Source organism: Mirounga angustirostris, unplaced genomic scaffold (assembly GCF_029215605.1).
Source record: "Mirounga angustirostris isolate CCGP_5_RB_7025 unplaced genomic scaffold, mMirAng1.0.hap1 SCAF_1, whole genome shotgun sequence".
NCBI lineage: Eukaryota > Metazoa > Chordata > Mammalia > Carnivora > Phocidae > Mirounga > Mirounga angustirostris.
Window position 1 is genome coordinate 197,862,762 of NW_026991709.1, and position 15,310 is coordinate 197,878,071.

The 15,310-nt window shown below is 51.1% G+C and overlaps 1 protein-coding gene across 5 annotated transcripts in view; it reads right to left on the minus strand.

Annotated features, from left to right (window-relative positions):
* Positions 1-1,296: 1,296 nt before the first annotated feature.
* Positions 1,297-15,310, minus strand: part of DAG1 (dystroglycan 1) — a 68,505-nt gene continuing 54,491 nt past the window's right edge. For all 5 annotated transcript variants that reach the window (XM_045862372.3, XM_045862375.3, XM_054504749.2 and 2 more), the window contains one exon: positions 1,297-5,726. In XM_045862372.3, the coding sequence (XP_045718328.1) occupies positions 3,327-5,726 (2,400 nt within the window). In that variant the 3' untranslated portion in view covers positions 1,297-3,326. The remainder of the gene's footprint in view (positions 5,727-15,310) is intronic.

Genomic DNA, 15,310 nt, shown 5'->3' on the forward strand with positions numbered 1-15,310 from the left:
TGGGCCCCTGCTGCTAGGCCTAGGGGCTGAAGCCCATGTCCCTGAACTGGGGACAGCCTTTCCTGGCGCTTACCAGTGTTGTATTCCACAAGTACTTGTTGGAACTCAGCTCCACCTACAAAAGAAGATAGGTCACAGCTCTGGGTCTTAAAGATGATGAGCAGAGAAGCAGCCTGGGGGCTACAGGTGGAGATGGTGAGGACCCTGTGGGGGTGGGAGCAAGCCCAGAAGAGGTACCAGTTGTTCTGTGACCAATGGCTCCTGATCCTGCCACTGGACACAGCTGCTGTGCCCCCTGCCTCCCACACCCTGGGCAGTGTTCCAGGACAACCCAGCCTCTTCCTGGGCACTGAGTCATGCTACCCAGCTGGCCTGTCCATCCCAGGAGGGCACTTCGGGGCAGGCCCCCAGAATACATAGGCCCAGCCAGGGCAGAACAGTCTGGCCAGAAACCATTCTCCCCTTCTCCCCACTAAAAGGCCAAGGCCAAACCTGCCTTCTTGAGACTCCCTGGGAGATTGGCCAGCCCCGAGACCGCAAGACAGTTGGGGCAGGAGCTGAGGTGGGACTGCAGGGGCTTACCCACTCTGGGGCAGACAGCTATGGCAGGCAGGACCTTTCCCACCATCCTCCCAGATGAGGAAACTGAAGCTCACGATTTCTCTGCCAGCTCAGGCAGAAGAGCGGCTAAGGAGAGCTGTGAGCACACACCCACCCCTCTCAGGGGCACAAAAATGGTAAGGCATGGAGGCCATCAGGTCAGCTGCACGAAGGCCACCTCCAAGTCCTCTGAATGGGCCTGGCTGGGTCCTGTCTTCCCTCTGTCACATGAAAACCAGACCCGTACCCCACTCATATCCTACAACATTGCAGGGGCCAGGGAAACAGATGCTTGGAGGCAACGGCATTGTAATAAAGACACTGCTTTTATTTAGTTTGATATGTTTCTATACAGAATGCAGAAAACACATCTTAAAATCATATAGAAGGAAATAAAAACATGTCAGTGGTTGGTGAGCACTCGAATGTAAGATTGGCTCTGTGTCACAGAGTCCCGACGGCCATCGCCAGCCCGGCGCTCAGGGGAGGAGGCTGCCTGCAAGGGCATTGTTGCTGTTGTTATTCTGTTCACTGCCCCAGCGCCTCCAGTTGCTATGGCAACAGGCCATTCGGGGCCAGCCATGTCTCTGCGTGGCAGTGCCCGATGGTGGGGTTGCTAGGGGCAACGGAGCTGTTTGGAAGGCCTTTCAAAGCCCTCACCTGGAACATTGGGAATTGTTTATTTTTTTGACGAGGTCATCAAAAATAATCTCACCAGGTCAGACCCCACTTGTGCTCGACTCTGGGGCAATGGAGAAACTCCGGCTTGGATCAGGGCGGGGAGGCACAAGATCCGGTCACCAGAGGTCCACTGAGCCCTCAGCCACAGGCCCCCCCACACACAGGGGCACTGCTCACTTGAGTACCCCACCCAGGGGTGGGCAGCGGAGAGAGGCTGGGCCCTGTAGGGAAAGGCGCAGGGGGAACGCCCTCCTGAGAAGGGCAGGCTGGAGACCCCCTCCTCTCTGACCAGCCCTCCCCTCCTGAGGCAGCACACGCAAATCCTCTGTGAAACAGTCGATATGGCTTAGAAGTGGCTGCTCGGTGTGCAAAGGGAGCCTGGGTCCACCCACCAGCCCTCGATCATGGAAGGGATACATTATTGCAAAAGGCATTCCTCCCTAAAAGGTACCCAAAATAACTCTTAGACATCAAGAAAAGTCATGCTCAAAATGGTTTCTTCCAAAGGAGGAGAATCAAAGCAGAGTGGGCACCCCTGAGTCACGGGACAGAGATGCAGATGGACAGACGGACGTTCTGCTAAAAAAGGCAAAAGAAGCCCAGTGTAATCTGAGAATTTAAACCGTTATGAAAAGAAGGGGGTAAAAAAAAAATCAAAATGAGCAAAGCCGTCAGTTCCATGGAATCAACACTAAGAGCTCGTACAAACTGCTGTAAGCATCACCATTTTTAATCTTTTTTTTAATAAAACAATTTGAGGCTGTATAAAAACTTTAGTAAAAAATTAGCTTCGAGAGCCCACAGATTTTTACTATGAACTATTGCTGGCACTCCTCCCCCGCTACCAGACCTTTCCCAGCCCAAGGCCCAGGACTGCAGTGCCAGAGAAGAGGGGTGGGGTGGGTCAGGGTGGGGCTGTGGACTGTTGGGACAAAGCGGCCAAGGTCAAGTGAGGAAAGAGCATCACATGACATAAAAATATTGCATCTTCACCAAAATGTCCCCCACTGAGTGTTTCAAAAACCATGATATTCCTTTCAGGAGGGGAAAAAAAACACAGAAGGGTAAAAGAAAATATGTTGATGTGGTCGAGTCCCTCGACCTCCCCAGCCACCCCCACGAGCAGCCGGCCCACCCTGGAGCACCTAGGTTGGGGGCCACGGCCACCACTGCCTCTTGGAGTCCCTTTTCCATGGAAATGAAGACCCCTTGGTGGTGGGCCACTAGCGTGCATGGGGTGGGGGTGTGGATGTCCACGGCCAAGAGGCCCCCCCAGCTTCTGGCCCCCGGCAAGAGCGGGAGAGCAAGCCCAGCACCAGGGCCCTGGCCCCAGAGCCACAGCCGGGAGGCCCCCAGTCAGGCTCTGTCGTATCAGAGCAACCAAGTTTACATAGTGTGAAAAAATAGGATTCCTTTGATAAAAAATACTGTCCCTTGGTCTTCTCTAAGTTTGAAACACCCTGGGAGCTTATTTTTAGCAAAGCAATTTCCCATACCCACCCAAAAATTATACATACAAGTTTAGGTAAACAGCAGATTAAATGTAAAAACTTAACCTTAACTTCTGAAAGTCCTTTGAATTTAATCTTTAGCTACTGTTTTCCATGTTACATCCTGCAGCTAGACACACGTGAATAGAAAAAACAGTACAGTTAGTGTTAAAGGCAAAACGCAGAGAGCCGGGAGGCCACCCAGCACTGCCTGCGAGTTCATTCACGGCTCCTCGCTCCCTTCATCTACCTCTACTCCAAACAGTGCTTTCAGAGCCAGCCATCCAAACCGCAGCAAAGAATTTTCTATGAACAAACAAAAAGCTGTTAGGCAAAAAATAAAAGTAAAAATGTCCCCAAAGTCTCTCCAGCTGCTTTGGGGTTTTGGAGGACCAGAGAGGGCGGGCTCGGCCAGGCCTCGCGCGCGTCAGTGAGTGCTAGGTCAGGTGTCGGCTCCCAGTGGGCGATGGTCTGCAGGCCACCGGTCTCCACAGACAACACCGTGTTGTCTCCAGGGCCCTGCCCTACCCCTGCCTCCACCCAGGCGCTTGTGGGTTAAGGGGGCACGTAGGGAGGGGGCGACCGGTACGGGGTCATGTTCTTGGGACGGGAGCCCTTGCCCTCCATGGGGGCTGTGAAGGGCGGGGGGGGCTGGTAGGGAGGCGCGTTGGGATCCTCATCCCGCAGGGGCGTGTACTCTCCCATGGTGTCCTGGTTCAGAGGAGTGGTCTCGGGCACGCTCTGGTTGGGGTACTCAGGAGGGGGGAGAGGGGCTTTCTCCTCCTGCAGGATAAGTGGCATGCTGGAGGAGGGTGGAGGCTTGGAGTCATCCAGCTCGTCTGCAAAGATGATAGGCACCCCCTTCTTGATGAAGGTGGCCTGGTCCTCGAGGGTGAGCTTGCCCTTCCGCTTCTTGCGATAGCAGATCATGGCAATGATGCCGGCGATGAGCAGAATGGCTGCGACCACAACAGCCGGGATGACCGTGTGCAGGTAAACGTCATCCTCACTGCTCTTCTCGGGGTCCCTGTCCGGCACCTCCGAGGGCGGCGCGTCTGAGGGCACCCTACTGGGCGGTGCCGCGGGGATAAACTGCAGATGCCGGCAGCTGCCCGAGCCTGTCACAGCGATGCTCATGGCCCTGAAGTCAGGCTCCAAGGCGTTGGAGAAGGCGGCCCTAGGCTTCCCGTCATCCTCTGCAATCCTCCGGCTCAACGCCGCAATCTGCTCCTTGGGGCAGGGCTCCAGGGGCAGCGTGTTGTTAGTCCACTCCACCACGATGGAGCCCCGGGTTATATTCTGCAGGGTGATGGTGCTGCAGTTGCGGTCCCCAAAGGCAAAAGCGAGCTTCTTCACCAGGGCAATCTTCTTGTGGATGTCATTCACCACTGGGGCTGGGTCGCCCATAAACTTGGCCTTGAACCGCGCAGGAGCCCTGTCCCCTTGAGGGCGCTTGTGGACGTGGATCTCGAAGGCATCGACAGCGGACAGGCCCCCCTTGTCTGTGGCGTGCATGAAGTACTCGTGCTTGCCCACGTGGCTGCTGTCGGGCAGGCCATACATGAGCTGGCTATTGCTGTTGAACTGCACCCAAGACTTCTCGCCTACCAGCTGCTGCTCCCGAAGCTTCAGGGTCAGCTTCAGCTTATCGGTGGTGGTGTCCTCGTTGTCATAGAAGGTGTCTGATGGGATCTTCACCTCGAAGTAGGTGCCCACCCACGCATCCACCCTGTCGATGTGGTTCTTCAGCTCTGGCCGCTGGTTGGGTTCTCCACGGGGAACCCCACTTGCGGTGGTGCGGATGCGAGTAGGCGGGGAGGCGGTTTCCAGTCTGGTGATGGGAGCTTTGGTGGTGACCCGCGGCACCGGTCGGGGTGTCCGTGGCTTTTTGGTCGGCCTTCGAGTTGTGGTGGTGGAGGAGTCAGTAGAAGGCGTGGCTGGTTTGGGTGTGGATACTCGTGGCTTCTTGGTGGTAGTCGTGGGAGGGGTGGCGACGGCCGTGGGCTCCACGTAGCCAGGAATGGTCATCGTTGGGCGGATCTGGCCAGGAACCGTGGTGCCAGCTTCTGACACTCGAGTGGGCTGGATGGGGCCTAGGGTTGGGGTCTGAATAATGGCTCCTCGAGTCCGAATGGTGACTGTAGGCTTTCCAGGAACAGGATCTCTGACTGGAGGGGCCATTGTCTCTGTTGGGGGAGCAACAGCTGGAGACGTGGGGGTAGGCACAATCCTGGATGGGGGCTCCTGGATGGCCGTGGTTGGAGGCCCGATGGCAGTGACAGGTGTGGGGGTGGCATGGATCTGCCTCCGGATGCGTTTGGGGAGGGAGGGCTTCTTGTTGGCGATATGCCAACCCACCACAGGGTAGCCAAGCTGGGCAGACATCGCGCCCTCCCTGGCAGGGGCCTCCACACCACGAATATCAGGCACATTGTTCTGGTTCAGGGAGCAGCCCAGCTTCCAAGAGAGCAGGGCCCCATTCTCCACCACCTTTTTCGCATTGCCTGGGCCAGCCATGAAGGCTGACATGTCAAACAGTCTGTTGTTCACCACGGGCACCAGCTTCATGTTGGGAAGCTCCACTTCTGAGAAGCTCTGCATCCTGTGCAGGAGGTCAATCCTTTGCTTTGGGGTCATCTTGGTGAGGTCAGCATCCAGAATGACCGTCAGGACGGTCACAGGCTCGTCGGCAGCACAGGCCGATGACACCACCTCAGCAGGGTCTGGGGATGCCGCCCGCACAGACTGCGGCTCGCTGTGGTCTTCAGGGTAGACCTCAATAGAGAACACACTGGAAGTCTGGGGGACGTGGCTCCCGTTGGCCCCCAGCCGCGTGGCGCTCACTGAAATGTAATGCACACCCTTATCGGTGTCGAGAGGGAGGCCCTCCAGGGTGTGGCTGTGCGGGTCCCAGTGCAGCCACGACGGCAAGGCCTCTTTCCCCGCTGCTGACACCTAAAAGAGACACCAGCATGAGTTAAGGGGTACTGTCGATGCACAAGCTGACAATGATCACAGTAGTTCCTCCCTGGCCCAGCCTGAATTGTGCGACAGGCTGAAGGTATAACTCAGAATTTCTGCTGGGGGAACCAACTCCTCTCCTGGAGCTCTCCTCCACCTGTCAAGAAAGACTGGGGCTGCCAGATAGGCTAGCTTGGAAGGCAAATGATTGCCCAAGGCCACACTATGGGGAGACAGCAGTGATGGCACTCACACACACATCTCGTCCCAGAGAACTGATGCCGTGGAGCTCAAGAACGTTGCAGGTTTCTACAACAGCGATACGCCCTGCCACCTACTCACCCACCTGGCCTGCGGAGTCAGGTCCAAGTGTCTCATCCCTCAGCACTCCTTTCCAACCCTGTCTCAGACTTCTCCCTGCCCTCTGTAGACACAATTTTGCTCGAGTCGTATGCCCTTCCTGCCCAGAAGTGGAAATGCACACGGCCCTGGGTGCAAGGGACAACTCAATGTCCCCAGATGCCTCACTTACAACTACCACGTCAGTTGGACATACATTCAAGTACAGTGGGACACATCTGGATGGCAAATACAGCTAGCCGTATCTAACGTCTTAATTAACCCTGCTTTTCAAACCTCAGGAAAAATGCCAACACCCAGTGTGGGGAACTCTAGAAGAGTGTTGATCAAAGAGTCCAAGGAGCTCTGGTCTCTCTAAGGGAGAGTTCTTTAGTCAACTAAGTTTGGGAAATATACAGAGCCCACCTCTGTCCTTGGAGAGCCCAGGCCCCAGAAGCAGGCCTTGAGGAACTCACCCCCTTACTCCACTCAACAGCACCTCCCAGGTGCTCCTATTTTAGGGCAGAAGTCCTTTTCTACAGGGACATGACTGGTGATAATCAAGGTACCCAAAGGAATGCTGCCAGAGAAACTTCTACCATCAGCTGACAAGAGGGAAGCAAGGCTTGCCTCTTGCTCGGGCCGATCTATGACTACTCTCACCTCTGAGAAACGCCATTCCTGCCCCCAACCCAAGAAAGGTGGCACCCACTCTCTGGTCTAACGAACGTCACTCTCAGCTCCACGGTCCTGTTCCGTCTCAAGCCCAGAGACAACAATGGCCAAGAGACGGCACGTCTTAACTGCCAGACTCAGCCCAGGGATGGCCCTGCATGGCCACTGCTTTTCAGCAGAGGGACACTAAAATGCTTCTCTGCCCGCAGCAGGAAGGCCAGAGGGCTTCTGCTGGGCTCCCTAGAGGCTCTGGTTCCTCAGAATTCCTCTTGCCAAAAGCCAGGTGCCTGACTGGGAAGGGGACCCATACCTGATCTTCCTAGTCAGGACCCATGGCCAGGTGCATGTCATTCCATCAATCTTACCAGACGAGATACTTACTACCCTATAAACAGATTTCCTACCTCCGAAAACCCACGAGAAGACATGTGACATTATTAGAAGTTACTGTTATTGGGGCTGTCCTTTAGTGACTGCTTCTGAGCCACTGAGATCACAGAGGGTCTATGAATAGCTTCTTTTGTGACACCACAGCAACTTGAGGTGCACCACCATCTACCTAAGGCACCGCTAAGAACCCCCTTCCTGTCAGTCACCATCCACTGCAAACACACCCAACATTCAGAAATGACAAAGTATCTGTAAACATGGGTGTCTTTAAATCCATGAAAAACACTAAATATATTTTTCCTTTAAAATCTTTTTTAGCTACAAAAATAATACTTATTTCCAATGTTTTGGTTCAGTTATATCAAATATGAAAACTGTCACATCCACATATAAACATGTAAAGCAAAGGCTAAATGCTCTCATTTTGCAGAAAATAGGAAGCAAAGCTGTCAAGGCCCAAATGGAGTAGTCATGGAACCATGAAACGTTTTACAACAGTGGGGTATGGCTTGGGGTCCTCAGAGGCGGACAGTAGGTGAGCCAGGGTGTAGCCAGGTTTCCAGCAACCCAAGCGTGTTTCCTCACCGCACTCCATCCCAATGGCCACCACTGGGATGACAAGACACCCAGCAGAGGGAGGGCCTAGAATGGAGAACTCAAGGTGAAGTCATCCAAGGAGACACCACCTGTAGAGAAGACCAAACAGGGCTGGGAGAGAGACCAGGACAGGCTCTGTCAGTGGGTACCAACTGGCTGGCCAGGCCCATGGGACATTCCTGAGTATCCAGGTGGCTAAGCCTGTGCCCAGCCCTATGCGTTCCATCAGCACAGATGAGTAAGTAGTCCCAGTGCTTTTCCAAATCTCACCAGCTACCCAAGGGCACTTTATAACAGAGAAAACTGAGAATGGCCCCACCTCCTCAAGCCTCCCAGCCTGGCTCAATTCCTATTCTGCTGACCCCAACAGCCACAGGCCTGCTGCCAGACATTTCTTAAGGAATAAGCCCAAGCCACTCTTTGGCCAAGGCTCCCACACGGCCACCCTCGGAAGACATACACTTATCTAAACTATGCTAAGTAACATTATTACATGTTAATAACATCTAACAGCCGGGGCACCTGGGTGGCTCAGACGGTTAAGCATCTGCCTTCGGCTCGGGTCATGATCCCGGAGTCCTGCGATCGAATCCCGCATCGGGCTCCTTGCTCAGCAGGAAGCCTGCTTCTCCCTCTTCCTGCCACTTCCCCCTGCTTGTGCGCTCTCTCTCACAAATAAATAAAATCTTAAAAAAAAAAAAAAAACATCTAACAGCCTCTCCAACCTGCACTTCTGCCTTCCCTTCTGCAGATCCTGGCTCCTCACGATCCTGGAGCGTTGGCCATGCCCTGCCACGGGACAGGTATCCGACCCGCATCTATAAATCTGAAGCAGACAGTCCCCAGGGTCCTGGGTACTCCTCAGACAGGAAGGAAAGGTACCAACCTGAAAGTTCTAACATCCATGCATCTCTGAGCATCCTGGTATTGGGAATGTGGGGCCCAGGGAGCACTTTAAGTGGCAGTGATTTGCTTCAATGAAGGGCCACAAGGAGCGAAACAAATACGAGCTCTACAAGGAATGCAACCAAGTCACAAGCAAGCTGGCATCTCTGCATTTTCAAGGCCATTTGGAGAAAGCCCCTGCACTGGGAAGCCTGAACATGCCTAAAGGGCTGGCAGTGTCCACAGTCCCTGAAGGATTCCACTAACAGTCCCTCCCTCTTGAGGGCACTCAGTTGAGGGAATGCTCTGAAATCCAACACCTGCTCTACCCTGTCAAAGCAGGAGCCCCTCAGCCCAGGGGAACTCCACACGTTTTCCCAAGCTTTCAAAACTTCCAAGCTCTAGAACGCTTTTCCTCTCAGGGCCGAAGGGCAAAGCAGGATATGAAAGTTCCTCCTGAGAGACCTGCCCCCGACAAGCCAGGACTCATAGTTCCCTATAACAAGAGCAGACGCGACAGGAAGCCCCATCTCCAGGAGTCCTTGGCTGAATCCCAGTTCCAGGCAGGCTGAAACTTGACCCAACCTCAGCCCCGGTTTTCTCATCTGTAAAAAGGGGAAAACGAGGCCAGGCACATGCTGGATTCTCTGTGGGTGCAGTTCCCCACCCACTCCTGGGCTGAGAGGACCCAGTCCGCACTGTGAGGCTGCTGCAGCAATAGGTTGAAAGTCTACTCCCCGGTCCTGCTTCTGGCCTTGGACCCATCACACACTGTGACCTTTTCTTCCTGGTCATCCCCCAAAGCAGAAGCTCCAAGCATCAAAGGGAAGTGGGGAGGCCACAGGAAGGGGAAGCCAGGACTCTACAGGGGAGTAAGGCCCTGGGACCCTCGGGGACTTGCTTGCCTATTGAGAACAATCTGCCAGGAGTGGATGAAAACCCTGAGGGGCCTGGGGGAGGAGAGAACTTGCTGCAGGGGCAACCCAAAGACCAGCATTCACTTCTTCAGTCTCAAACAGATGTGCTCTTTCCTGGCACGTTTGCACATGAGATTCAGACTGTCCTTGGAGTCTCTGGGTTTATTCACATAAAGATTTCTGCCCTAGCTGTACCACCCACAACTAACCCTTAATGGCAGGAATGACAGATAAGAGGCGGGAAACAGAGCACCAGCACGTGTTTGGGTGACAGGCTGGTCCAGGTCATGGGACTCTCCCAGGGTTTCAGATCACTCAGCCCTCCATCACCAGATACCAACACTGCCTTGGGATTGGGGGAGGCAAGGCCTGCTAACCTTATAAAGCAGCCACCTTGGAAAGAAGCCTTCAGGCTGCCAGTGGGAACACCTGTAGGGGGCAGAAACTGCAGGAAGAAGGCTGATTTAAGAAAATCATAGGCTCTAGCTCACAGGTTCACACAGAAAGAGCCAGAAATCTTTCCAATTTCAGCAACCCTCAGAGAAGACATGCTTCTGAGATAGAAGGCAAGCCCACCACTGAGGAAAACAAGATCTCCAACTGCCCCACACCCAGTTTTAGAAATCTTGATCCACAAAGTACATCCAAAAACTAAGAATCAAAACCACAAAACATGGGCAGACCCTTATGAAGTTCCAAAGACTACCCGCCCAGCAATGCCCACAATGAGTCACCATGACCAATGACTGCAGAACTGCCAAGTGTGAAGGTTTTGGTCACTCTTTAGTCTATATTAGCAGATAACTAGTAACTGACTCCCTGTTCAGTTCTGGGGCATTCTCTCCAACTGCCTCACTGCTGCCCTCTCACACACAGTAGAATGTCAAACACCGGTTTGATAAAGATACAGCATCTGTTCCAAACACCATGCAACACAAGCAACGTGTCTCATCCCAACTCAGTATCCTAAGCTTGGACAGAGAGCAATTGGGCAGAGGAACTTCCAGTACTTAATCCTTCATCAAAATGCAAGTTTCCAATACCAAAACCAGATAAAGCCACCACGAAGAAAGAGAACTACAGGCCAATATCTCTGATGAACACAGATGCAAAAATTCTGAACAAAATACTAGCGAACTGAATCCAACAATACATTAAAAAAATCGTTCACCATGATCAAGCGGGATTTGTTCCTGGGATGCAAAGGTGGTTCAGTATTAGCAAATAATCAATGTGATATGTCACATCAATAAAAGAAAGGATAAAAATCATATGATCATTTCAATAGATGCAGAAAAAGCACTCGACAAAGTACAACATACATTCATTATAAAAACCCTCAACAAAGTAGGTCTAGAGGGAACATACCTCAACACAATAAAGGCCATATATGAAAAACCCACAGCTAACATCATACTCAACAGGGAAAAACGAGTTTTGCCCCTAAGGTCAGGAACAAGACAAAGACGACACCTCTCATCACTTTCACTCAACATAGTACTAGAAGTCCTAGCTATAGCAATTAGACAACAAAAAGAAAAAAAAAGAGCATCCAAATTGGTAAGGAAGAAGTAAAATTTTCACTACCGCAGATGACATGATACTGTATATAGAAAAGACTCCACCAAAAAGCTAGAACGGATAAATGAATTCAGTAAAGTCGCAGGATACAAAATCAATGTACAGATATCTGTTGCATTCCTATACACTAATAATAATGAAGCAGCAGAAAGAGAAATTAAGAAACAATCCCACTTAGAATTATACCAAAAATAATAAAATATCTAGGAATAAACTTAACCAAAGAAGTTAAAGACCTATACCCTGAAAACTAGAAAACACACTGATGAGGGTGCCTGGACGGCTCAGTTAGTTAAGCATCTGCCTTCGGCTCAGGTCGTAATCCCGGGGTCCTGGGATCGAGTCCAGCATTGGGCTCCCTGCTCAACAGGGGTCTCCTTCTCCCCCTACCCTTGTGATCTCTCTCATGCTCATGATCTCTCTCTCAAATAAATAAATAAAATCTTAAAAAAAAAAAGAAACACTGATGAAAGAAATTGAAGACAACACAAAGAAATGGAAAGACAGTCCATGCTCACGGATTGGAAGAATAAATATGATTAAAATCTCTATACTACCAAAAGCAATCTACAGATTTAATGCAATCCCTATCAAGATACCAACAGCATTTTTCACAGAACTAGAACAAACAATCCTCAAATTTGTATGGAACCACACAAGACCCTGAATAGCCAAAGCAACCTTGAAAAAGAGAAACAAAACTGGAGGTATCACAATTCTAGTCTTCAAGTTATATTACAAAGCTGTAGTAATCAAAACAGTATGGTGCTGGCACAAACATACAGATCAATGGAACAGAACAGAAAACCCAGAAGTTAACCCATAGTTATATGGTCAATTAATCTTCGACACAGAAAGAAAGAATATCCAATGGAGAAAAGACAGTCTCTTCAACAAATGGTGTTAGGAAAACTGGTCAGCTATATGCAAAAGAATGAAATTATACCACTTTCTTATACCCTACACAAAAATAAAAAAAATGGATTAAAGGCCTAAATGTGAGACCTGAAACCATAAAAATCCTAGAAGAGAGCACAGGCAGTAATTTATGACATTGGCCATAGCTACATTTTTCTAGGTAGGTCTCCTGAGACAAGGGAAACAAAAGCAAAAATAAACTATTGGGACTATAATCAAAATAAAGTTTCTACACAGTGAAGGAAACAATCAATAAAACTAAAAAGCAACCTACTGAATGGGAGAAGATATTTGCAAATGACATATCCATTCAAGGGTTAGTATCCAAAATATATAAAGAACTTATACAACTCAACACCCAAAAAACAAAGAATCCAATTAAAAAATGGGAGGACAAGCAGATTCCACACTGAGTACGGAGTCTATCACAGGACTCAATCCCATGACACTGAGATCACAACATGAGCCAAAAGCAAGAGTCAACCACTTGACCAGCTAGGCCACCCAGGTGCCCCTCAGTGGTCCATTTCAAAGTGGCACAGACTGCAGCCCTAGGATACCCCACTGCTTAGGCCTCTAGCAGCCTTCCCTGGCAAAGTCCTTGTCATCCCTCAGACCTGGTTACTGGCCCTTAACCCTTCAGCTCCCCACTCCTCAGCCAAGCTGCAAAGCTGGGCCAACCTGGAGCCATCTATGGCTGGGTACCACACGGAACACCCTAATGGCACTGACACATGAAGTGATCAAGGCATCCTCTGCACAGGCCTATTATGTGGTCTCCTCTGCCTAGGGAGATAGGAAATTGTCCCTCTGATGGAGTCTGAGCCTCCAGCCAAGTTTCAGAGGCCCCCGTGATACATCAGGGCGATCCTGTATCTGGGCCCTGGACTATGACAATGAGACAAATCTACTCTTTGGCCAAGCTCAGCTTCTGTAAATGATGCACATGGACAGTTACATGACTGGGCTGCAGGGAGATGGCACAAGTCAACAGGAAGAACCTCTGGCTTGAGACCAAAGAGCCAAAACTTTGTCCCCACATAAGATGAGGAACCACAGTGGAAGTGGGTATGAGGGGCCTTTGCTTTGCCGAGTAAAGCACAGCCACACCCACGAGAGACAATCTTTGGTGGACCTGCAAGCCTCAAACCAGCACAAGCCTCAAACCTTGCCATTAAGGCCAAGGCCACAGGATCACATGCTGAACGCAACTTGTCCAGTCCAGCCAGTGCCCTCCAGGTCTGAGTTATGAAGCATTTTACCTGATGTTAACTGTTCTCATCTAAAAACAAAAATTAATCTTTTTTTTGGCCAAAAGGGACAGCTTAGCATAGTTACAGCCATTAATAAAATTCTCACAGTCAGTCCTTCAATCCCAATGTCATCTATTTTTACTTTGTCATGTTCTTTCAGCCCTTGTCAGTAAATTTTTTTTTCAAAACACAGAAGTAAAGTCTACACTTCAGTAAGTATTTGAGTTGATGTGTCTGGGCAAATGTCATTCTTACAACCCACCCCCAAGATGCCTTCCCTCGCCAACCCGCACTTCCCAGTGTGCTATGTTCACAAGGGGTCCATTCAGAGCCAGGGAACACCCACTCGAGGCAGGAAGAAACTGCAGTTCATCTCATGCAAGCGGGGACGCCACACAGCTCTCAAAGCATCCAAAGAAACAGTCCTTTCATGAGTTCCCCTTCCTGGCCAAAAAGAGTACCCATTGTTCTCGGGGGAACAATTGGGGGCCCACGCCAGCAGCTGAGAGCACAGTCCCAAGAAGGGCTGCTCCCAGTCTGCCGACATCTTGGGCTGAGGGAAAGTCCACATTGTCTCCAGGCTAGGAGGATAAGGGGAAGCGGGAATGAAAAGCCAACCTTGCGGCTCTACCCAAATGAGACATCTGAAGGGGCAGCCAATCATTTCATGAGATGCAATGATGGCTCTCCTGACTACCCTAGAAAGGAGGGGTAAGAACGTCTCCAGGCACGGAATCACCTTCCTCAGCCAGTTCCTCGCTCACTCAAGTCAGAGGAGAGGCACCTGCAGGGAGCTGGAGCCACTCCTGAGGGAGGCAAGAGTCAACTGTGGCCAACTTGGGACAGCCGATGATCTAGCCAACAAAGGCCAAGCTGGCTTCTGTGGGACCCATCCCCACAAACCCTGACAAGGAGGGAGGGCGCTCTAGAGTCTAAAGGCATCTGTGAGAGCAAAGGACAGCTGACCTGGGGTGAGCTTTGCATACAGATATCTAGTGTGGTCCAAGGGAGCACATGCAAGGACCACCTGCTTTAGAGTGTCCTAAGGCCACAGGAGACAACAGAGTCCTGAGGCACAAGTCTCTCCAGAAGGTCATGCTGGCCACTGGGCCTGGAGGTATCCCACAGCCCCTGCTGGCACCATCAGGTCAATGGAATCCATCTGGGAGTTAAGCTGGGGTCGATAACAGCAAATCGATTCTCGAGGCAGAGCTAGAGAACAGCAGGAGAAGCAAGAGGTGCTGGGCAAGCTGAAACTGAACAAGGGCTGTCTGGACACAAAAGGATGTCAGGCGTGAGGCAGAGCAGAGAGTCTAGGACCTCAGGGCCACCTCCTCCAGGCAGGTGGGTCCCCTCTTCTTTTATTTCCTTGAGGCCTGGTGTGTAAAGTACAGGGAAGCCCTTGCCTTGGGAAGCTGATGTTACTGATGGGCACATTTGGCTGATGCAAAGCAATACACCCTCTGCCACCGTGACCCCCAGAGTTGCCACAACCTCTTGAAATAGCATAACCAGGGTTCGATGCACACAGGTCAAACAAGGCTTGCAGGTGGCCAGGGCAGCTCACTTAGAATGAGACTTACTTTTCTATCCCTTCAATAGACTATTATGACTGCTTAGTCTGTGGCAAATACTGACTTAGTCCATCACCAATCCCCATGCACATCCCCTGACCAGTCACAGCAAGAAGGACAACCACACTATCAAATCTCATCCAATCTCAGGACAGGACCCGGCTCTGCTTGTGAATCCTCATTAGGTAACTCGACCACGTCCAAAATGGTTAGAAGACCAACCCTCACCTGGGAATCCCACATGAGCCTCGGACAAGCTTAGTTTCATAGGCTTTGACAATCCAAAGCAAGTTTACAGGGGTCCTGAAGGGGTCTTCATTCCCTCTGCCAGCCCATAAACATCTGAGGAGCTACTGTGTGATGGGAGTCAAACATGCAGACTAATAAAAACCAAGAATTTCAAGTACAGAAATTTGCTAAGAAGATAACATAAGGTTTTGTGGGAAAGC